Source organism: Bombina bombina, chromosome 2 (genome assembly GCF_027579735.1).
Source record: "Bombina bombina isolate aBomBom1 chromosome 2, aBomBom1.pri, whole genome shotgun sequence".
Classification (NCBI taxonomy): Eukaryota; Metazoa; Chordata; class Amphibia; order Anura; family Bombinatoridae; genus Bombina; species Bombina bombina.
This window is the reverse complement of record NC_069500.1, coordinates 1199840850-1199864423: the sequence shown is the minus strand read 5'-3', so window position 1 is coordinate 1199864423 and position 23574 is coordinate 1199840850. Positions and strand designations below refer to the sequence as shown.

Here is a 23574-nt window from a genome sequence, read left to right as displayed (position 1 = left end):
GGTTCGTATAAAACCTGTCATTAAGTCAATTTCTCCTCCTTGGAGTTTGAATTTGGTTCTGGGGGCTCTTCAAGCTCCTCCGTTTGAACCTATGCATTCATTGGACATTAAATTACTTTCTTGGAAAGTTTTGTTCCTTTTGGCAATCTCTTCTGCCAGAAGAGTTTCTGAATTATCTGCTCTTTCTTGTGAGTCTCCTTTTCTGATTTTTCATCAGGATAAGGCAGTGTTGCGAACTTCTTTTGAATTTTTACCTAAAGTTGTGAATTCTAACAACATTAGTAGAGAAATTGTGGTTCCTTCATTATGTCCTAATCCTAAGAATTCTAAGGAGAAATCATTGCATTCTTTGGATGTTGTTAGAGCTTTGAAATATTATGTTGAAGCTACTAAGTCTTTCCGAAAGACTTCTAGTTTATTTGTTATCTTTTCTGGTTCTAGAAAAGGCCAGAAAGCTTCTGCCATTTCTTTGGCATCTTGGTTGAAATCTTTAATTCATCTTGCCTATGTTGAGTCGGGTAAAACTCCGCCTCAAAGGATTACAGCTCATTCTACTAGGTCAGTTTCTACTTCCTGGGCGTTTAGGAATGAAGCTTCGATTGATCAGATTTGCAAAGCAGCAACTTGGTCCTCTTTGCATACTTTTACTAAATTCTACCATTTTGATGTATTTTCTTCTTCTGAAGCAGTTTTTGGTAGAAAAGTACTTCAGGCAGCGGTTTCAGTTTGAATCTTCTGCTTATGTTTTTCATTAAACTTTATTTTGGGTGTGGATTATTTTCAGCAGGAATTGGCTGTCTTTATTTTATCCCTCCCTCTTGCGTGGAAAGATCCACATCTTGGGTAATCATTATCCCATACGTCACTAGCTCATGGACTCTTGCTAATTACATGAAAGAAAACATAATTTATGTAAGAACTTACCTGATAAATTCATTACTTTCATATTAGCAAGAGTCCATGAGGCCCGCCCTTTTTTTGGGGTGGTTATGATTTTTGTATAAAGCACAATTATTCCAATTCCTTATTTTATATGCTTTCGCACTTTTTTATCACCCCACTTCTTGGCTATTCGTTAAACTGAATTGTGGGTGTGGTGAGGGGTGTATTTATAGGCATTTTGAGGTTTGGGAAACTTTGCCCCTCCTGGTAGGAATGTATATCCCATACGTCACTAGCTCATGGACTCTTGCTAATATGAAAGAAATGAATTTATCAGGTAAGTTCTTACATAAATTAGGTTTTATAGGCATTTTGAGGTTTGGGAAACTTTGCCCCTCCTGGTAGGATTGTATATCCCATACGTCACTAGCTCATGGACTCTTGCCAATATGAAAGAAATTAATTTATCAGGTAAGTTCTTACATAAATTGCTTCTCAGCAGAAATAGCTGTTTTTATTTTATCCCTCCCTCTGTAGTGACTCTTCTGTGGACCTCCACATCTTGGGTATTTTATCCCATAAGTCACTAGCTCATGGACTCTTGCCATTTAAATGAAAGAAAACATAATTTATGTAAGAACTTAGCTGATAAATTCATTTCTTTCATAATGACAAGAGTCCATGAGGCCCATCCTGTTTTTGGTGGTTATATTTTTTTTGTTGTATAAAAGCGCAATATTATTTTCCAGTTCCTTTCTTTTGTATGCTTTTTTGCTCCTTTTTACACCTCACTACTTGGCTATACGTTTAACTAAGGTGTGAGTATGGTGGGAGGTGTATTTATAGGCATTTTGAGGTTTGTAAAAACCTTGCCCCTCCTGGTAGGAATGTATATCCCATACGTCACTAGCTTATGGACTCTTGCCATTATGTAAAAAATTAATTTATCTGATAAGTTCTTACATAAATTATGTTTTTAGAATATTCTAAAAAATAAAATGCTCTTATTTTTCAAGGTTTTTATCATATAATATCATGGTAATTGCTGCCATCTAGTGGCAGTTTTGTTGTAATGTTAAAGCACATTTCTTTCATATAGGTGGCAAGAGTGCATGGTAGATAAACATTCCTACCAGGAGGGGGCAAAGTTTCCCAAACCTCAAATGCCTATAAATACACCTCCCACCTCACTCATACCTCAGTTTTACAAACTTTTCCTCCTTAGAAGGTGGTGAAGCATGATGTGCTTGATTTCTTCTGTTAAAGGCACTTCTAAGCATATTGAAGCCCAGTTCCTCTCTAAGTACAGTGTTTGTCTGAGGGATGTGAAGGGAGTATTGCCTGATAGCATGTTTTCACCTATGGGAAATCCTATTCAAGGGCTCTCTGTAAATTCGGTCACTTTGATTCATAAGCTGCCTCCCTTTACAGATTGACATTATACTCCTCTACCATTACCTCTGCTGATATGTTTCAGTATTGGTTTGGCTGTCTGCTATATGTGGATGGGTGTTTTCTAGTATATATCATTTTTAAGACACTCTCAGCTATAGAAGGCACTTTATATTATAAAGTTCTTAATGTATATTGCATATTTTAGCCATGAGTCCGATCTGTTAATATTTCCCTTTGCAGTCACACAGTATTCAGAATGGAAATTATGTTTATGGGAGAATTTAGGAAATTGTTTCTTACCTGGGGTTTCGGTTAGCTGTTAACATAGCAAATTAGGCTCGCCATGACGCAAATTGCATCATTTTATTGCGTCATTTTTGGAGAGAAATCGCGCCTGCTGTGTCACCAGTTGCGTCATTTTTGGAGTGAGGTTATGATGCAAGTTGCGTCTTTTTAGTGCGTCATTCTTGGCGCCAACATTTTTTATATTAAGCCTCTCCTAATGCTCGCTGCTCTCATTATATTATAGAGAGCTATGATGCTTGCTTTTGATTTTACTTTTTGTATAAGAATTTTATCATAAGCATTTTTTCCCATTCCTGAAACTGCTATATTGAGGAAATTGGATATTTTGTTTAAATCTTATTTTTCTTTTTTGTTACATTTTGCAAGATTTCAAACTGATTCTGCCTCTGTTGTTACTGTAGGAACTAAGCTTCCTGAACACAATTCTACCAAAGCTAAGTGTGTGTGTTGTAAACAAGCTGATCTTATTTCTTCAGCTCAATTATGTGGCATTTGGTATGACAAATTATTACATTCTGATAATGTTTCTATGAGTACAAATACATCCACTGTTGTTCCTTCTCAGTCTAATGTACCTGATATTCCAGCAGATATGAAACATTTTATTGTTGCAGCCATAGAGTAGGCTATGACTGCTATTCCACCTTCAGATAAATTTAAAAGGTCTTTCTCTTGTTAAGTGTATCCAGTCCACGGATCATCCATTACTTGTGGGATATTCTCCTTCCCAACAGGAAGTTGCAAGAGGATCACCCACAGCAGAGTTGCTATATAGCTCCTCCCCTCACTGCCATACCCAGTCATTCTCTTGCAACTCTCAACAAAGATGGAGGTAGTAAGAGGAGAGTGGTGTATTATAGTTAGCTTTTTAACTTCAATCAAAAGTTTGTACTGTTTAATCTCAGGCAGCATTAAAAGAAGAATCTCCCTGTGATTTCTATGATCTTAGCAGAAGTAACTAAGATCCACTGCTGTTCTCACATATTCTGAAGAGTGAGGTAACTTCAGAGGGGGAATGGCGTGCAGGTTTTCCTGCAATAAGGTATGTGCAGTTAACATATTTCTAGGGATGGAATTTGCTAGAAAAATGCTGCTGATACCGGATTAATGTAAGTTAAGCCTAAATGCAGTGATTTAATAGCGACTGGTATCAGGCTTATTAACAGAGATACATACTCTTATTAAAATGTAATATAAAACGTTTTGCTGGCATGTTAATCGTTTTTATATATGTTTGGTGACAAAACTTATTGGGGCCTAGTTTTTTTTTCCACATGGCTGGCTTGATTTTTGCCTAGAAACAGTTTCCTGAGGCTTTCCACTGTTGTAATATGAGTGGGAAGGGCCTATTTTAGCGCTTTTCTGCACAGCTAGAATTACAAACAGAGACACTCAGCTTCCTTCTGCATGATACAGGACATCTCTGAAGAGCTCAAAAGGCTTCAAAAGGCTTCAAAAGTCGTGTTTGAGGAGGGTAACAACCACAGTAAACCTGTGGCAGTTGTTGTGACTGTGTTTAAAAACGTTTTTGTCATTTATAATTCCGTTTTTGGTATTAAGGGGTTAATCATCCATTTGCAAGTGGGTGCAATGCTCTGCTAACTTGTTACATACACTGTAAAAATTTTGTTAGTGTAACTGCCTTTTTTCACTGTTATTTCAAATTTTGTCAAAATTTGTTTCTCTTAAAGGCACAGTAACGTTTTTTATATTGCTTGTTAACTTGGTTTAAAGTGTTTTCCAAGCTTGCTAGTCTCATTGCTAGTCTGTACAAACATGTTCATTATCTTTAAAAGCCATGGTGGAGCCCCATAGGAGTATGTGTACTAAATGTATTGATTTCACCTTAAACAGTAAAGATCAGTCTTTATCTATAAAAGAATTGTCACCAGAGGGGTCTGTCGAGGGGGAAGTTATGCCGACTAACTCTCCCCACGTGTTGGACCCTTCGCCTCCCGCTCAAGTGACGCACGCTAATATGGCGCCAAGTACATCAGGGACGCCCATAGCGATTACTTTGCAGGACATGGCTGCAATCATGAATAATACCCTGTCAGAGGTATTATCCAGATTGCCTGAATTGAGAGGCAAGCGCGATAGCTCTGGGGTTAGACAAGATACAGAGCGCGTAGATGCTGTTAGAGCCATGTCTGATACTGCGTCACAATATGCAGAACCCGAGGACGGAGAGCTTCAGTCTGTGGGTGACGTCTCTGAATCGGGGAGACCTGATTCAGAGATTTCTAATTTTAAATTTAAGCTTGAGAACCTCCGTGTATTGCTTGGGGAGGTATTAGCTGCTCTGAATGACTGTGACACAATTGCAGTGCCAGAGAAATTGTGTAGACTGGATAAATACTATGCAGTGCCGGTGAGTACTGATGTTTTTCCAATACCTAAAAGGCTTACAGAAATTATTAGTAAGGAGTGGGATAGACCCGGTGTGCCCTTTTCCCCACCTCCTATATTTAGAAAAATGTTTCCAATAGATGCCACTACACGGGACTTATGGCAGACAGTCCCTAAGGTGGAGGGAGCAGTTTCTATTTTAGCAAAGCATACCACTATCCCGGTTTAGGACAGTTGTGCTTTTTCAGATCCAATGGATAAAAAATTAGAGGGTTACCTTAAGAAAATGTTTATTCAACAAGGTTTTATTTTACAGCCCCTTGCATGCATTGCGCCTGTCACTGCTGCGGCGGCGTTCTGGTTTGAGGCCCTGGAAGAGGCCATCCATACAGCTCCATTGACTGAAATTATTGACAAGCTTAGAACACTTAATCTAGCTAACTCATTTGTTTCTGATGCCATTGTTCATTTGACTAAACTAACGGCTAAGAATTCCGGATTTGCCATCCAGGCGCGTAGGGCGCTATGGCTCAAATCCTGGTCAGCTGATGTGACTTCAAAGTCTAAATTACTCAACATTCCTTTCAAGGGGCAGACCTTATTCGGGCCTGGTTTGAAAGAAATTATTGCTGACATTACTGGAGGTAAGGGTCATACCCTTCCTCAGGACAGGGCCAAATCAAGGGCCAAACAGTCTAATTTCCGTGCCTTTCGAAATTTCAAGGCAGGTGCAGCATCAACTTCCTCTGCTTCAAAACAAGAGGGAACTTTTGCTCAATCCAAGCAGGCCTGGAAACCTAACCAGTCCTGGAACAAGGGCAAGCAGGCCAGAAAGCCTGCTGCTGCCTCTAAGACAGCATGAAGGAGCGGCCCCCTATCCGACAACGGATCTAGTAGGGGGCAGACTCTCCCTCTTCGCCCAGGCGTGGGCAAGAGATGTTCAGGATACCTGGGCGTTGAAAATCATATCTCAGGGATATCTTCTGGACTTCAAAGCTTCTCCTCCACAAGGGAGATTTCACCTTTCAAGATTATCTGCAAACCAGATAAAGAAAGAGGCATTCCTAAGCTGCGTACAAGACCTCCTTGTAATGGGAGTGATCCATCCAGTTCCGCGGACGGAACAAGGACAGGGGTTTTATTCAAATCTGTTTGTGGTTCCCAAAAAAGAGGGAACCTTCAGACCAGACCAATTTTGGATCTAAAGATCCTAAACAAATTCCTCAGAGTTCCGTCATTCAAGATGGAAACTATTCGAACCATTTTACCCATGATCCAAGAGGGTCAGTACATGACCACAGTGGACTTAAAGGATGCCTACCTTCACATTCCGATTCACAAGAATCACCATCGGTTCCTGAGGTTTGCCTTTCTAGACAGGCATTACCAATTTGTAGCTCTTCCATTCGGGTTGGCTACAGCCCCGAGAATTTTTACAAAGGTTCTGGGCTCACTTCTGGCAGTCCTAAGACCGCGAGGCATAGCGGTGGCTCCTTACCTAGACGACATCCTGATACAGGCGTCAAGCTTTCAAATGGCCAAATCTCATACAGAGATAGTTCTGGCATTCCTGAGGTCGCATGGGTGGAAAGTGAACGAAGAAAAGAGTTCTCTATCTCCTCTCACAAGGGTTTCCTTCCTAGGGACTCTAATAGATTCTATAGAAATGAAAATTTACCTGACGGAGTCCAGGTTATCAAAACTCCTAAATGCTTGCCGTGTTCTTCACTCCATTCCGCACCCCACGGTGGCTCAGTGCATGGAAGTAATCGGCTTAATGGTAGCGGCGATGGACATAGTGCCATTTGCGCGCCTGCATCTCAGACCACTGCAATTATGCATGCTCATTCAGTGGAATGGGGATTACACAGATTTGTGCCCTCTACTAAATCTGGATCAGGAAACCAGAGACTCTCTTCTCTGGTGGTTATCTCGGGTCCATCTGTCCAAGGGTATGACCTTTCGCAGACCAGATTGGACAATTGTAACAACAGATGCCAGCCTTCTAGGTTGGGGTGCAGTCTGGAACTCCCTGAAGGCTCAGGGTTCATGGACTCAGGAGGAGAAACTCCTCCCAATAAATATTCTGGAGTTAAGAGCAATATTCAATGCTCTTCTAGCTTGGCCTCAGTTAGCAACACTGAGGTTCATCAGATTTCAGTCGGACAACATCACGACTGTGGCTTACATCAACCATCAAGGGGGAACCAGGAGTTCCCTAGCGATGTCAGAAGTCTCCAAGATAAATCGCTGGGCAGAGACTCATTCTTGCCACCTGTCAGCGATCCATATCCCAGGTGTAGAGAACTGGGAGGCGGATTTTCTAAGTCGTCAGACTTTTCATCCGGGGGAATGGGAACTCCATCCGGAGGTGTTTGCTCAATTGGTTCTCCGTTGGGGCAAACCAGAATTGGATCTCATGGCGTCTCGCCAGAACGCCAAGCTTCCTTGTTACGGATCAAGGTCCAGGGACCCAGAAGCGGCTCTGATAGATGCTCTAGCAGCGCTTTGGTTCTTCAACCTGGCTTATGTGTTTCCACCGTTTCCTCTGCTCCCTCGTCTGATTGCCAGAATCAAACAGGAGAGAGCATTGATGATATTGATAGCGCCTGCATGGCCACGCAGGACCTGGTATGCAGACCTAGTGGACATGTCATCCTTTCCACCATGGACTCTGCCTCTGAGACAAGACCTTCTAATACAAGGTCCTTTCAATCATCCGAATCTACTTTCTCTGAGACTGACTGCATGGAGATTGAACGCTTGATCCTATCAAAGCGTGGCTTCTCCGAGTCAGTAATTGATACCTTAATACAGGCACGAAAGCCTGTCACCAGGAAAATTTACCACAAGATATGGCGTAAATATCTTCATTGGTGTGAATCCAAGAATTACTCATGGAGTAGGGTTAGGATTCCTAGGATATTGTCCTTCCTCCAAGAGGGTTTGGACAAAGGATTATCAGCTAGTTCTTTAAAGGGACAGATTTCTGCTCTGTCTATTCTTTTACACAAGCGTCTGGCAGAAGTTCCAGACGTTCAGGCATTTTGTCAGGCTTTAGTTAGAATTAAGCCTGTGTTTAAACCTGTTGCTCCTCCATGGAGCTTAAACTTGGTTCTTAAAGTTCTTCAAGGGGTTCCGTTTGAACCCCTTCATTCTATTGATATCAAACTTCTATCATGGAAAGTTATTTTTCTGATGGCTATTTCCTCGGCTCGAAGAGTCTCTGAGTTGTCTGCCTTACATTGTGATTCTCCTTATCTGATCTTCCATTGAGATAAAGTAGTTCTGCGTACAAAACCTGGGTTTTTACCTAAGGTGGTTTCTAACAAGAATATCAATCAAGAGATTGTTGTTCCATCATTATGTCCTAATCCTTCTTCAAAGAAGGAACGTCTTTTGCATAATCTAGACGTACTTACAGGCTACTAAAGATTTTCGTCAAACATCTAACCTGTTTGTTGTTTACTCTGGACAGAGGAGAGCTCAAAAGGCCTCGGCAACCTCTTTCTTTTTGGCTTCGGAGTATAATCCGTTTAGCCTATGAGACTGCTGGACAGCAGCCTCCTGAAAGGATTACAGCTCATTCCACTAGAGCTGTGGCTTCCACCTGGGCCTTTAAAAATGAGGCCTCTGTTGAACAGATTTTGCAAGGCTGCGACTTGGTCTTCGCTTCATACCTTTTCCAAATTTTACAAATTTGATACTTTTGCTTCTTCGGAGGCTGTTTTTGGGAGAAAGGTTCTACAGGCAGTGGTTCCTTCCGTTTAAGTTCCTGCCTTGTCCCTCCCATCATCCGTGTACTTTAGCTTTGGTATTGGTATCCCACAAGTAATGGATGATCCGTGGACTGGATACACTTAACAAGAGAAAACATAATTTATGCTTAACTGATAAATTTATTTCTCTTGTAGTGTATCCAGTCCACGGCCCGCCCTGTCCTTTTCAGGCAGGTCTAAATTTTAATTAAACTACAGTCGCCACTGCACCCTATGGTTTCTCCTTTCTCGGCTTGTTTCGGTCGAATGACTGGATATGGCAGTGAGGGGAGGAGCTATATAGCAGCTCTGCTGTGGGTGATCCTCTTGCAACTTCCTGTTGGGAAGGAGAATATCCCACAAGTAATGGATGATCCGTGGACTGGATACACTACAAGAGAAATAATTTTATCAGGTAAGCATAAATTATGTTTTCTAGGGAATGGAATAGTCTGGGTACTTCATTTACTCCTTCTCCAAGGTTTAAGAAACTGTACCCTGTGCCATCTGACAGATTAGAGTTTTGGGACAAAATCCCTAAAGTTGATGGGGCTATCTCTACTCCTGCTAAACGTACTACTATTCCTACGGCGGATAGTACTTCCTTTAAAGATCCTTTAGATAGGAAACTTGAATCCTTTCTAAGGAGAGCTTATTTATGTTCAGGTAATCTTCTTAGACCTGCTATTTCTTTGGCTGATGTTGCTGCAGCTTCCACTTTCTGGTTGGAGGCTTTGGCGCAACAAGTGTCAGACCATAATGCTTATAGCATTGTTAAACTTCTTCAACATGCTAATAACTTTATTTGTGATGCCATTTTTGATATCATTAGAATTGATGTCAGGTATATGTCTTTAGCTATTTTAGCTATAAGAGCTTTATGGCTTAAATCTTGGAATGCAGATATGACTTCTAAGTCAACTTTGCTTTCTCTTTCTTTCCAAGGTAATAAATTATTTGGTTCACAGTTGGATTCTATTATTTCAACTGTTACTGGGGGGAAAGGAACCTTTTTGCCTCAGGACAAAAAATCTAAAGGTAAATACAGGGCTGCTAATCGTTTTCGTTCCTTTCGTCACAATAAGGAACAGAAGCCTGACCCTTCCCCTAAAGGAACAGTTTCCGTTTGGAAACCTTCTCCAGTCTGGAATAAATCCAAGCCTTTTAGAAAGTCAAAACCAGCCCCCAAGTCCACATGAAGGTGCGGCCCTCTTTCCAGCACAGCTGGTAGGGGGCAGGTTACGATTTTTCAAAGATATTTGGATCAATTCGATTCACAGTCTTTGGATTCAGAACATTGTTTCACAAGGGTACAGAATAGGTTTCAAGGTAAGGCCACCTGTGAGAAGATTTTTTCTCTCTCGCATTCCAATAAACCCAGTGAAGGCTCAGGCATTTCTGAAATGTGTTTCAGATCTAGAGTTGGCTGGGGTAATTGTGCCAGTTCCAGTTCTGGAACGGGGTCTGGGGTTTTACTCAAATCTATTCATTGTACCAAAGAAGGAGAATTCCTTCAGACCAGTTCTGGATCTAAAAATATTGAATCGTTATGTAAGGATACCAACATTCAAAATGGTGACTATAAGGACTATTCTGCCTTTTGTTCAGCAAGGGCATTATATGTCTACAATATACTTACAGGATGCATATCTTCATATTCCAATTCATCCAGATCACTATCAGTTTCTGAGATTCTCTTTTCTAGACAAGCATTACCAGTTTGTTGCCCTTCCGTTTGGCCTAGCAACAGCTCCAAGGATCTTTTCAAAGGTTCTCGGTGCCCTTCTCTCTGTAATCAGAGAACAGGGTATTGCGGTATTTCCTTATTTCGACGATATCTTGGTACTTGCTCAGTCTTTACATTCTGCAGAATCTCATACGAATCAACTTGTGTCGTTTCTTCAAAGACATGGTTGGAGGATCAATTTACCAGAGTTCATTGATTCCTCAGACAAAGGTAACCTTTTTGGGCATTCTAATAGATTCAGTGTCCATGACTTTGTCTTTAACAGAAAAGAGACGTCTGAAGTTGGTTTCAGCTTGTCGAAACCTTCAGTCTCAATCGTTCCCTTCGGTAGCTTTGTGCATGGAAATTCTAGGTCTCATGACTGCTGCATCGGACGCGATCCCCTTTGCTCGTTTTCACATGAGATCTCTTCAGCTTTGTATGCTGAACCAGTGGTGCAGGGATTATACAAAGATATCACAAATAATATCCTTAAATCCCAATGTTCGATCTTCTCTAACTTGGTGGTTGAATCACCATTGTCTAATTCAAGGGGCCTCTTTTGTTCGTCCAACCTGGACTGTAATCTCAACAGATGCGAGTCTTTCAGGTTGGGGAGCTGTATGGGGATCTCTGACAGCACAGGGGGTTTGGGAATCTCAGGAGGCGAGATTACCAATCAACATTTTGGAACTCTGTGCGATTTTCAGAGCTCTTCAGTTCTGGCCTCTTCTGAAGAGAGAATCGTTTATTTGTTTTCAGACAGACAATGTCACAACCGTGGCGTATGTCAATCATCAAGGTGGGACTCACAGTCCTCAAGCTATGAAAGAAGTTTCTCGGATACTTGTATGGGCGGAATCCAGCTCTTGTCTAATTTCTGCGGTTCACATCCCAGGTGTAGACAATTGGGAAGCGGATTATCTCATTTGCCAGAAGTTACATCCGGGCGAATGGTCTCTTCACCCAGAGGTATTTCTTCAGATTGTTCAAATCTGGGGACTTCCAGAAATAGATCTGATGGCCTCTCATCTAAACAAGAAACTTCCCAGGTATCTGTCCAGATCCAGGGATCCTCGGGCGGAAGCAGTGGACGCGTTGTCGCCTCCTTGGAATTATCATCCTGCCTATATCTTTCCGCCTCTAGTTCTTCTTCCAAAAGTGATTTCCAAAATTCTAATGGAACGTTCGTTTGTACTGCTGGTGGCTCCAGCATGGCCTCACAGGTTTTGGTATGCGGATCTCATTCGGATGGCCAGTTGCCAACCTTGGACACTTCCGTTAAGACCAGACCTTCTATCTCAAGGCCCATTTTTCCATCAGGATCTCAAATCATTAAATTTGAAGGTATGGAAATTGAACGCTTGATTCTTAGTCATAGAGGTTTCTCTGACTCAGTAATTAATACTATGTTACAGGCTCGTAAATCTGTGTCTTGGAAGATTTATTATCAAGTCTGGAAGACTTTCATTTCTTGGTGTTCTTCTCATAAATTCTCCTGGCATTCTTTTAGAATTCCTAGAATTTTACAGTTTCTTCAGGATGGTTTAGATAAAGGTTTGTCTGCAAGTTCTTTGAGAGGACAAATCTCTGCTCTTTCTGTTCTTTTTCACAGAAAGATTGCTAATCTTCCTGATATTCATTGTTTTGTACAGACTTTGGTTCGTATCAAACCTGTCATTAAGTCAATCTCTCCTCCTTGAAGTCTTAATTTGGTTCTGAGGGCTTTACAGGCTCCTCCGTTTGAACCTATGCATTCTCTGGATATTAAATTACTTTCTTGGAAAGTTTTGTTCCTTTTGGCCATCTCTTCTGCTAGAAGAGTTTCTGAATTATCTGCTCTTTCTTGTGAGTCTCCTTTTCTGATTTTTCATCAGGCGGTGTTGCGGACTTCATTTCAATTTTTACCTAAGGTTGTGAATTCTAACAACATTAGTAGAGAAATTGTTGTTCCTTCATTGTGTCCTAATCCTAAGAATTCTCTGGAGAGATCTTTACATTCTTTGGATGTAGTAAGAGCTTTGAAATATTATGTTGAAGCTACTAAAGATTTTAGAAAGACTTCTAGTCTATTTGTTATCTTTTCTGGTTCCAGGAAAGGTCAGAAAGCTTCTGCCATTTCTTTGGCGTCTTGGTTAGTCTTTGATTCATCATGCTTATGTGGAGTCGGGTAAGTCCCCGCCTCAAAGGATCACGGCTCATTCTACTAGGTCAGTTTCTACTTCCTGGGCTTTTAGGAATGAAGCTTCTGTTGATCAGATTTGCAAAGCAGCAACTTGGTCTTCTTTGCATACTTTTACTAAATTCTACCATTTTGATGTTTTCTCTTCTTCTGAAGCAGTTTTTGGTAGAAAAGTACTTCAGGCAGCTGTTTCAGTTTGATTCTTCTGCTTATAATTTCAGGTTTTTTTTCATTATTGAGATTAAAACTTTTGATTTGGGTTGTGGATTATTTTTTTCAGCGGAATTGGCTGTCTTTATTTTATCCCTCCCTCTCTAGTGACTCTTGCGTGGAAGTTCGACATCTTGGGTATCTGCTATCCCATACGTCACTAGCTCATGGACTCTTGCTAATTACATGAAAGAAAACATAATTTATGTAAGAACTTACCTGATAAATTAATTTCTTTCATATTAGCAAGAGTCCATGAGGCCCACCCTTTTTGTGGTGGTTATGATTTTTTTGTATAAAGCACAATTATTCCAATTCCTTATGTTTGATGCATTCGCTCCTTTCTTATCACACCACTTCTTGGCTATTCGTTAAACTGAATTGTGGGTGTGGTGAGGGGTGTATTTATAGGCATTTTGAGGTTTGGGAAACTTTGCCCCTCCTGGTAGGAATGTATATCCCATACGTCACGGACTCTTGCTAATATGAAAGAAATTAATTTATCAGGTAAGTTCTTACATAAATTATAATTTTGCTAAAAATAAATACACAGAGCGCCTCCTAAAAGGCTAAGACACTAGTAGTGACAAGATTATTTAAATAAAAAATATATTGAAATTCTATAGGGGTATATAAAATATTTTATAAGCTACTTATAGCTAAAATATACAAACAAGATACAAAAGTGGATCCACTTAAAATTAACAATAAAATATGCATATATCTATATAAAAAACAATACAATTGTGGTTAAAAACCACAACAATATACAATCTTAATCACAAAATAAATTACAATAAAACAGCTGTTGATGGTTGGATAAAAAATATAAATATATAAAAACATCAATTTACTGAGTAGGTGTCCATAAATATGTAGGTCCCAAACTTTAAATTCTTTCCAGAGAGTGAATGTCCAATATGAAGATTCTATTTTAAAACAGTTATCCTTATATATCCCTCGATAAACGGTGAATTGATGAAGTGTGTAAAAAAGAAAAACTTAGTGGTTTTCAAATCAAATTTCAAAAATTATTGTGAATATCCAAAAAATCCTGAAAAGATGATGTGATGAAGTGGGCGTGAATAATCAAAAATGTGTGTACACAAAAATGAAAAAAGAAAAAGGAAAAAATGTGAAAAAATAATCCAAATGAATATTTAGGATGTGTTAAAGTGAATAACACACTTATAAAGTGACCCTTATGTGAATACAAGATGTGAAGAGATGCTCCTAAAAAGTTATTGCTGTGTGTAAACGATGAAAAAATACAGAAATGGATCCTATGTCTCAGGGATCAATTCATTCAAAGATATACCTGTAATAAAACAAATATAACATAGTGCAAAACTGCTATTCAAACTTAGTCAGTAATAAAGGCCCAGTTCTTAGGGCCGAAACGCGTTGACATATATGGTAAGCTTCTTTTCAATTACTGACTAAGTTTGAATAGCAGTAATTTTAATAACAAAAGGGACGTAATTTTCGTTCCTTTCGAAATTTCAGTGGAAATCCTTCCACTCCCTCTTCCAAGCAGGAGCAGTTCAAATCTTCCTGGAGACCAAATCAGTCATGGAACAAGGGAAAACAATCCAAGAAGCCTGCTATTGAATCAAAAACAGCATGACGGGCCTGCCCCGGATCCGGGACCGGATCTTGTGGGGGGCAGACTTTCCTTCTACACTCAGGCTTGGGTTTGAGATGTTCAGGATCCCTGGGAGGTGGACATTGTGTCCCAGCGATAAAAACTAGAGTTCAAGAACTTTCCTCCCAGAGGCAGGTTTCTGCTTTCAAGATTATCTGTAGACCACGCAAAGAGAGAGGCATTCTCACACTGTGTTCGGGACCTATCCGACCTGGGAGTGATAGTTCCTGTTCCGATGCAGGAACGGGGTCTGGGGTTCTATTCCAATCTGTGGTTCCCAAAAAGGAGGGAACCTTCAGACCAATTTTAGATCTCAAGAGTCTAAACAAATTCGTCAGAGTACCGTCCTTCAGGATGGGAAACTATTCGTTCCATTCTTCCTTTGATCCAATAGGGTCAATTTATGACAACGGTGGATTTAAAGGACGCGTACCTGCATGTTCCCATCCACAGGGACCATCACAAGTTTCTAAGGTTTACATTTCTGGACAAACACTATCAGTTTTTGGCTCTTCAATTCGGCCTTGCCACAGCTCCCAGAATTTTCTCAAAGGTTCTGGGATCCCTGTTGGTGTGAACGCTTGTGTAAAAAAACACTGGCTTAAGATCTGTCTTTATATGGCAATGTAATTTTCTTGGGAACCATAATAGATTCCTTATCAATGAAGATTTTTCTGACAGAAGTCAGATTTTCGATTCTTGCCTAGCGCTTCAGTCCTCTCCTCGGCCATCAGTGGCTCAGTGCATGGAGGTAATCGGTCTGATGGTAGCGGCAATGGACATCATCCCGTTCGCCTGTTTCCACCTCAGACCTCTGCAGTTAAACATTCTCAGTCAGTGGAACAGGGATTATGCAGATATGTCTCCGCGAATACAGCTGGAGCAGGAGACAAGGGATTCTCTTATTTGGTGGTTGTCTCAGGATCATCTCTCCCAGGGATCCTGTTTTCGAAGACCCTCTTGGGTGATTGTGCAACAGACGCCAGCCTTCTGGGATGGGGAGCAGTCTGGGGCTCTCTAAAGGCTCAGGGAACTTGGACTCGGTCGGAGTCTGTTCTACCCGTAAACATTTTGGAGCTGAGAGCAATCTTCAATGCTCTTCTTGCCTTGCCCCAGTTAGCCTTGGCCCGGTTCATCAGGTTCCAGTCGGGAAACATAACTTCAGTGGCTTACATCAACCATCATGGAGGAACGCAGAGTTCCTTGGCCATGACAGAGGTAGCCAAGATAATTCATTGGGCGGAGACCCACAATTGCTGTTTGTCGGCGATCCACATCCCAGGAGTGGACAACTGGGAGGCGGACTTCCTGAGCAGGCAGACCTTTCACCTGGGGGAGTGGGTACTCCATCCGTAAGTGTTTTCCAGCCTGATTCTCAAATGGGGTCAGCCGGGAATTGGATCTCATGGCATCTCGGCAGAATGCCAAGCTTCTGAGGTACGGTTTGAGGTCAAGGGACCCTCAGGCTGTACCGATAGACGCTCTGGCGGTACCTTGGAATTTCAGTCTTGCATACCTATTTCCTTCGTTCGCTATTCTACCTCGGGTCATTGCCCGAATGAAGCAGGAGAGGGCGTCTGTGATCCTCATTGCACTGGCGTGGCCTCGCAGGATTTGGTACGCAGACCTGGTGGACATGTCATCTCTTCTACCTTGGAGACTTCCGTTGAGGAAGGACCTTCTACTTCATCCAAATCTAGTTTCTCTGAAGCTGACTGCTTGGAGATTGAACGCTTAATCTTATCCAGGTGTGGATTTTCGGACTCGGTCATTGAGACCATGATTCAGGCTCGTAAACCTGTGACTAGAAAGATTTGCCACAAGATATGGCGTAAAATATCTATGTTGGTGTGAATCCAAGGGCCACTCTTGGAGTAGAGTTAGGATTCCTTGAATTCTGTCCTTTCTCCAAGAAGGTTTGGAGAAGGTTTTAAGTTCCCTAAAGGGTCAAATATCTGCCTTGTCTATTTTGTTACATAAATGTCTGGCGGACGTACCAGACGTCCAATCGTTTTGTCAGGCCTTGGTCAGGATCAGGCCCGTGTTCAAGCCAGTTACTCCTCCCTGGAGTCTTAATTTAGTCCTTAAGGTTCTTCAAGGGGCTCCGTTTGAGCCTACGCATTCCCTAGATATTAAGTTGTTATCTTGGAAAAAAAATTTCTTGTTGCTATTTCATCTGCTCGTAGAGTGTCAGAACTCTCGGCATTACAGTGTGATATTCCTTACCTTATTTTTTATTCGAATATGGTGGTTTTACGTACTAAGTTAGGGTTTCTCCCTAAAGTAGTTTCAGAACGGAACATTAATCAGGAGATTGTTGTTCCTTCCTTGTGTCCTAACCCCCCTTCTCAGAAGGAACGTCTACTGCACAATCTGGACGTGGTGCGGGCATTGAAATTCTATTTACAGGCGACTAAAGATTTTCGTCAGTCTTCTGCTCAGATTGTGGTTTTCTCTGGAAAACGTGAAGGGCAGAAAGCTACGGCTACTTCTCTTTCTTTGTGGCTGAAGAGTATCATTCGCTTGGCCTATGAAACTGCTGGACAGCAGCCTCCTGAGAGAGTTACGGCTCATTCTACAAGGGCTGTTTCCTCTTCCTGGGCATTCAAAAATTAAGCTTCTGTGGAGCAGATTTGCAAGGCTGCAACTTGGTCCTCTCTTCACACTTTTTCAAAATTCTGTAAATTTGACACTTTTGCCTCAGCTGAGGCCTCTTTTGGGAGACAGGTTCTTCAAGCAGTGCTGCCTTCCGTTTAGGTTCCCTTTCTTGTCCCTCCCTTATCATCTGTGTACTCTAGCTTGGGTATTGATTCCCGATAGTAATTAGATGATCCATGGACTCATTGTGTCATTAGAAAGAAAACAAAATTTATGCTTAACTGATAAATTTATTTATTTCTTGACACGATGAGTCCACGGCCTGCCCTGTTCTTTTGGACAGATTGTAAACTTCAGACACCTCTGCGCCTTGTTGCTTCCTTTCTCTACTATGCTTCGGTCGAATGACTGCGGTTAGAGGCAAGGGAGGTGATATTTAACAGCTTTGCTGTGGTGCTCTTTGCCTCCTCCTGCTGGGCAGGGGTGATATTCCCAGTAGTAATTAGATGATCCGTGGACTCATCGTGTCAAGAAAGAAATACATTTATCAGGTAAGCATAAATTTTATTTTTTCATTTCCCTTCGGTCGAATGACTGGGAATTATGCGAAGGGGATTGATATTTAACAGCTTTACTGTTTTGCTCTTTGCTGCCTCCTGCTGGACAGGAGAGATATTCCCACTAGTAATTAATGACGTTGTGGACTCACTATATCCGGAAAGAAAGAAATTTATCAGGTAAGTATAAATTTTGTTTTTTGATATGTGAAATGTCAACATAAAATGCACCCTTTTTAATAAAGAATAGGTAAATAGCATTTTATACTTTGTCAAAAAGTATTTTTACATTTCAGGAAAAAAAAAAACTTTTTTTTTTATATTGTTCCTTTTGCAAATAACCTAGAAAGTTTTTTGTTTACCTATGTAAATGTTTGTTCCTCTAGAAAGTCAAAATGATAGTGAAAGTAGACAAGCACCGCTTTCTGGAGGTGATGGTCCTGGTGTGCCCTGCCCTCGCATTGACACTCAACAGCTTGATCGGCAAATAAAGGCAATTATGAAAGAAGTTATCCCTTTCTTGAAGGTAAGAACTCAGTTTTATTACTAATATCACTTTAAATCTGTTGTCTGAGCATGTTATTTTATGACTATTGACCATGCTCTGCTGTGTGTTTTATCCTGCAAAGGGGTTAAACACACAAAGTAGAAGTGCCTCTATGGACCCGTGGTGCACTGCTGGTCACAAGCGGAACCTGTCACTGATCTAATTAGCAGCTCTAGTCGCACGACTCAGAAGTGCAACTAGCACTGCTGATTGAATCAGCAACGGTTCCGCTGAACTCCAGCAGTGCATCATGGGTTTCAAGGGGCACTTCTTCTGTGTGTTTAATCCTTTTGTGACCGTTAAACACAGTAGAGCATAGTCGATAGTCATAAAATGACATGCTCTAAAGATGGCTTATGAAACCATTCTCTAAAGAATATCCTTATAATGGCTTCACCAGAAGAAGAAGCAGCCTGTCGCAGCACTTGCAACTAAGGCTTTTCAGAGTTTTAACTAGAAGATTTGTCCAACAGCTGTCTACTTATGTCAAACCAAAAGTAGTATAATACATACATTTTTATTCAGGGTTTTCTAAACAATAGAATTTATCTCCAGTACTGTTTATGCCGTTATGATGGGATGGAATTTGCTTTGGAAATGATTGTTTTTCCTCTGTTTTACATGAGTCATTTGTCCTAAAGGATCCATATTTTTCATCACTTGCAGTTGTTCTTTGACTGGTGACTTGTGGACAGAAAGTACTCCAAAAGTGTCTTTTCTTTAATATGACATGGAGCGTCCACTAATTCATTCCAATTACTAGTGGGATATTCAACTCCTGGCCAGCAGGAGGAGGCAAAGAGCACCCCAGCAAAGCTGTTAAGTGTAACTGCCTTACCCATAATCCCCAGCATTCTCTTTGCCTCTGTCAATGGAGGTTGTGGGAAGTTGGTGTCCGGTTTATAAGATTCCAATCTGACAACATCACCTCATTGGCTTACATTAACCACCAGAGAGGGACTCGGAGTTCCTTAGCCAAGGGTGGACAACTGGGAAGCAAATTTTCTGAGCAGACAGACCTTTAATCTGTCTCTCCATCCGGAAGTGTTCTCTCAAATAACCCTCAAGTGGGTGGTTACAGAGTTGGATCTGATGGCGTCCCGACAAGACGCCAAAGTTCCAAGGTACGGTTCAAGGTCAAGAGATCCTCGGGCCATTCTGATAGATGCTATAGCGGTTCTTTAGAGGTTTTCTCTGGCTTATCTGTTTCCTCCGTTTGCCCTCCTTCCACGAGTCATCGCTCATATCAAACATCAGTGATTCTAATAGCTCCTGCTTTGCCTCGCAGGATCTGGTTCGCAGATCTGGTGGGGATGTCATCTCTACCTCCTTGGAGGTTACCTCTGAGGAAAGACCTTCTACTTCAGGGTAATTTCCTCCATCCAAAGCTAGATTTTCTGAAGCTAACGGCTTGGAGATCGAACGCTTAGTTCTGTCAAAACGTGGGTTTTCTAAGCGGTCATAGAAACTATGATTCAGGCTCAAAAACCAGTTACTCTAAGATTTACCATAAGATATGGCGTAAATATGGTGCAGATTTCTGCGTTATCTATTTTTTTACACAAACGTCTGGCAGATCTACCAGTTGTTCAAGCTTTTGTACAGGCCCTGGTTAGGATCAGACCTGTGTTTAAACTTGTTGCTCACCCGTGGAGCCTTAATTTAGTTCTCAAAGTTTTGCAGCAGGCTCCGTTTGAGCCAATGCATGTTGGTGATATAAAACTGTTAAAGTTTTGTTTCTTGTTGCCATTTCTTCCGCTCGCAGAGTATCTGAGCTTTCAGCTTTACAGTGTGATTTCCCCCTACCTTATTTTTCATGCTGATAAGGCGGTCCTTCGTACCAAATTGGATTTTCTCCCTAAGGTGGTTTCGGATCGAAACATTAATCATGAAATCGTTGTTCCTTCTCAAAAGGAATGTCTCTTGCATAACTTGGATGTTGTGCGGGCTCTTAAATTTTATTTACAGGCTACTAAAGAAGGCCACTTCTACTACTCTGTCTCTCTGGTTGAGAAGCTTGATTTATTTGGCGTATGAGACTGCTGGACAGCAGCCTCCTGAGAGAGTTACGGCTCATTCCACTAGGGCTGTCTCCTCTTCCTGGGCTTTCAAAAATGAAGCTTCTGTGGAACAGATTTGCAAGGCATACTTTTTAGACATGTGCATGGCGAAAAAATTCGGTTCGGTTCGGATTGATTCGGATTTTTCGAATTTCGGATCGATTCGATTTCGGCAAAATTTGAATGAATTCGTTTCGGATTTATTCGGATTCAAATAAATTCGGCTGAATTCGATTCTGTTTCATTCCGTTCAGAAATTCGGAAATTCGGTATGTGTTAGGTGGGATATGCTGTGTATTAGACTAGTATTATGTACTGTATAAGGTGTAACCCATAGCAGAGTGATATAAACTAAAACCTAATATACTGTACATTATACTAGTCTAATACACGGCCTACCGAATAAAGTCAGTAGTTAAGAGCTTTATGGGCTAACACCGGAATATAAAGCTCTTAACTACAGTGCTACAAAGTACACTAACACCCATAAACTACCTATGAACCACTAAACCGAGCCCCCCCCCCCACATCGCAAACCCTATAATAAAATTATTTAACCCCTAATCTGCCGACCGGACACCGCCGCCGCCTACATTATAGCTATGAACCCCTAATCTGCAGTCCCTAACATCGTTGACACCTACATTATAGTTATTAACCCCTAATCTGCCCCCCCCCCATGTCGCCGCAACCTAACTACAAGTATTAACCCCTAATCTGCCGACCGGACATCGCCGCCACTATAATAAATGTGTTAACTCCTAAACCGCCGCACTCCTGCCTCGCAAACACTATAATAAATTTCATTAACCCCTAATCTGCCCCCCCCCCCCACGCCGCTGCAACCTAACTACAAGTATTAACCCCTAATCTGCCCTCCCTAACATCGCCGCCACCTACCTACAATTATTAACCCCTAATCTCCTGCCCCCAACGTCGCCGCTACTATAATAAAGTTATTAACCCCTAAACCTAAGTCTAACCCTAACACCCCCCTAACTTAAATATAATTTAAATAAAACGAAATAAATTTACTATAATTAAATAAATTAATCCTATTTAAACTAAATACTTACCTGTAAATTAAACCCTAATATAGCTACAATATAACTAATAGTTACATTGTAGCTATTTTAGGATTTATATTTATTTTACAGGCAACTTTGTATTTATTTTAACTAGGTACAATAGCTATGAAATAGTTAATAACTATTTAATAGCTACCTAGTTAAAATAATTACAAAATTACCTGTAAAATAAATCCTAACCTAAGTTTCAATTAAACCTAACACTACACTATCATTAAATAAATTAACTACAAGTACCTACAATTAAATACAATTAAATAAACTAAACTACAAAAAAAAACACTAAATTTCAAAAAATTTAAAAATATTACACAAGAATTTTAAACTAATTGCACCTAATCTAAGCCCCCTAATAAAATAACAAAGCCAAAGAAAACAGCTCTTTTGCCTGTAAAAAAAAAAACAATACCACCCCCAACATTACAACCCACCACCCACATACCCCTACTCTAACCCAAACCCCCCTTAAATAAACCTAACCTTAAGCCCCTGAAGATCTCCCTACCTTGAGTCGTGTTCACCCAGCCGGGCCGAAGTCTTCATCCGATGGGGCAGAAGAGGATATCCAGACCGGCAGAAGTCTTCATCCAAGCGGGGCAAGAAGAGGTCTTCCATCCATCAGAAGTCTTGATCCAGGCGGCATCTTCTATCTTCATCCATCCGGAGAGGAGCGGCAGCATCCTGAAGACATCCGACGCGGAGCATCCTCTTCTTTCTTGATCCGACGACTAAATGACGGTACCTTTAAGTGACGTCATCCAAGATGACGTCCCTTGAATTCCGATTGGCTGATAGGATTCTAACAGCCAATCGAAATTAAGGTAGGAAAAATCTGATTGGCTGATTCAATCAGCCAATCAGATTGAAGTTCAATCCGATTGGCTGATCCAATCAACCAATCAGATTGAGCTCGCATTCTATTGGCTGGTTTATTTAAGGGGGGTTTGGGTTAGAGTAGGGGTATGTGGGTGGTGGGTTGTAATGTTGGGGGGTGGTATTGTGGGTTTTTTCACAGGCAAAAGAGCTGTTTTCTTTGGGGCATGCCCTGCAAAAGGCCCTTTTAAGGGCTGGTAAGGTAAAAGAGCTGTTAACTTTTGTAATTTAGTATAGGGTAGGGCATTTTTTTATTTTGGGGGGCTTTGTTATTTTATTAGGGGGCTTAGATTAGGTGTAATTAGTTTAAAATTATTGTAATATTTTTTTATTTTTTGTAATTTAGTGGGGGGGTTTTGTACTTTAGTTTAGTTTATTTAATTGTATTTAATTGTAGGTACTTGTAGTTTATTTAATGATAGTGTAGTGTTAGGTTTAATTGTAACTTAGGTTAGGGTTTATTTTACAGGTAATTTTGTAATTATTTTAACTAGGTAGCTATTAATTAGTCAATAACTATTTAATAGCTATTGTACCTAGTTAAAATAAATACAAAGTTGCCTGTAAAATAAATATAAATAATAAAATAGCTACAATGTAACTATTAGTTATATTGTAGCTATATTAGGTTTTATTTTACAGGTAAGTATTTAGTTTTAAATAGGATTAATTTATTTAATTAATTTAATGATAGTGTAGTGTTAGGTGTAATTGTAACTTAGGTTAGGATTTATTTTACAGGTAAATTTGTATTTATTTTTAGCTAGGTAGTTATTAAATAGTTATTAACTATTTAATAGCTATTGTACCTAGTTAAAATAGGATTAATTTATTTAATTATAGTAAATTTATTTTGTTTTATTTAAATTATATTTAAGTTAGGGGGTGTTAGGGTTAGACTTAGGTTTAGGGGTTAATAACTTTATTATAGTAGCGGCGACGTTGGGGGCGGGAGATTAGGGGTTAATAATTGTAGGTAGGTGGCAGCGATGTTAGGAAGGGCAGATTAGGGGTTTATAAAATTTATTATAGTGTTTGCGAGGCGGGAGTGCGGCGGCTTAGGGGTTAATACATTTATTATAGTGGCGGCGATGTCCGGTCGGCAGATTAGGGGTTAATACTTGTAGTTAGGTTGCGGCAACGTTGGGGGGGGGGCATATTAGGGGTTAATAAATATTATGTAGGTGTCGGCGATGTTAGGGGCAGCAGATTAGGGGTACATAGGTATAATGTAGGTGGCGGCGGTGTCCGAAGCGGCAGATTAGGGGTTAATAAGATAATGCAGGTGTCAGCGATAGTGGGGGCGGCAGATTAGGGGTTAATAAGTGTTAGATTAGGGGTGTTTAGACTCGGGGTTCATGTTAGGGTGTTAGGTTTAGACTTAGTGTTTCCCCATAG

General features: G+C 40.7%; 1 protein-coding gene across 1 annotated transcript in view; it reads left to right on the top strand.

Annotated features, from left to right (window-relative positions):
• Positions 1-23574, top strand: part of PCM1 (pericentriolar material 1) — a 1063655-nt gene that overhangs the window by 881211 nt on the left and 158870 nt on the right. Inside the window, exon 20 of the mRNA XM_053700258.1 lies at positions 17995-18134. Coding sequence (XP_053556233.1) covers positions 17995-18134 — 140 coding nt within the window. The remainder of the gene's footprint in view (positions 1-17994; positions 18135-23574) is intronic.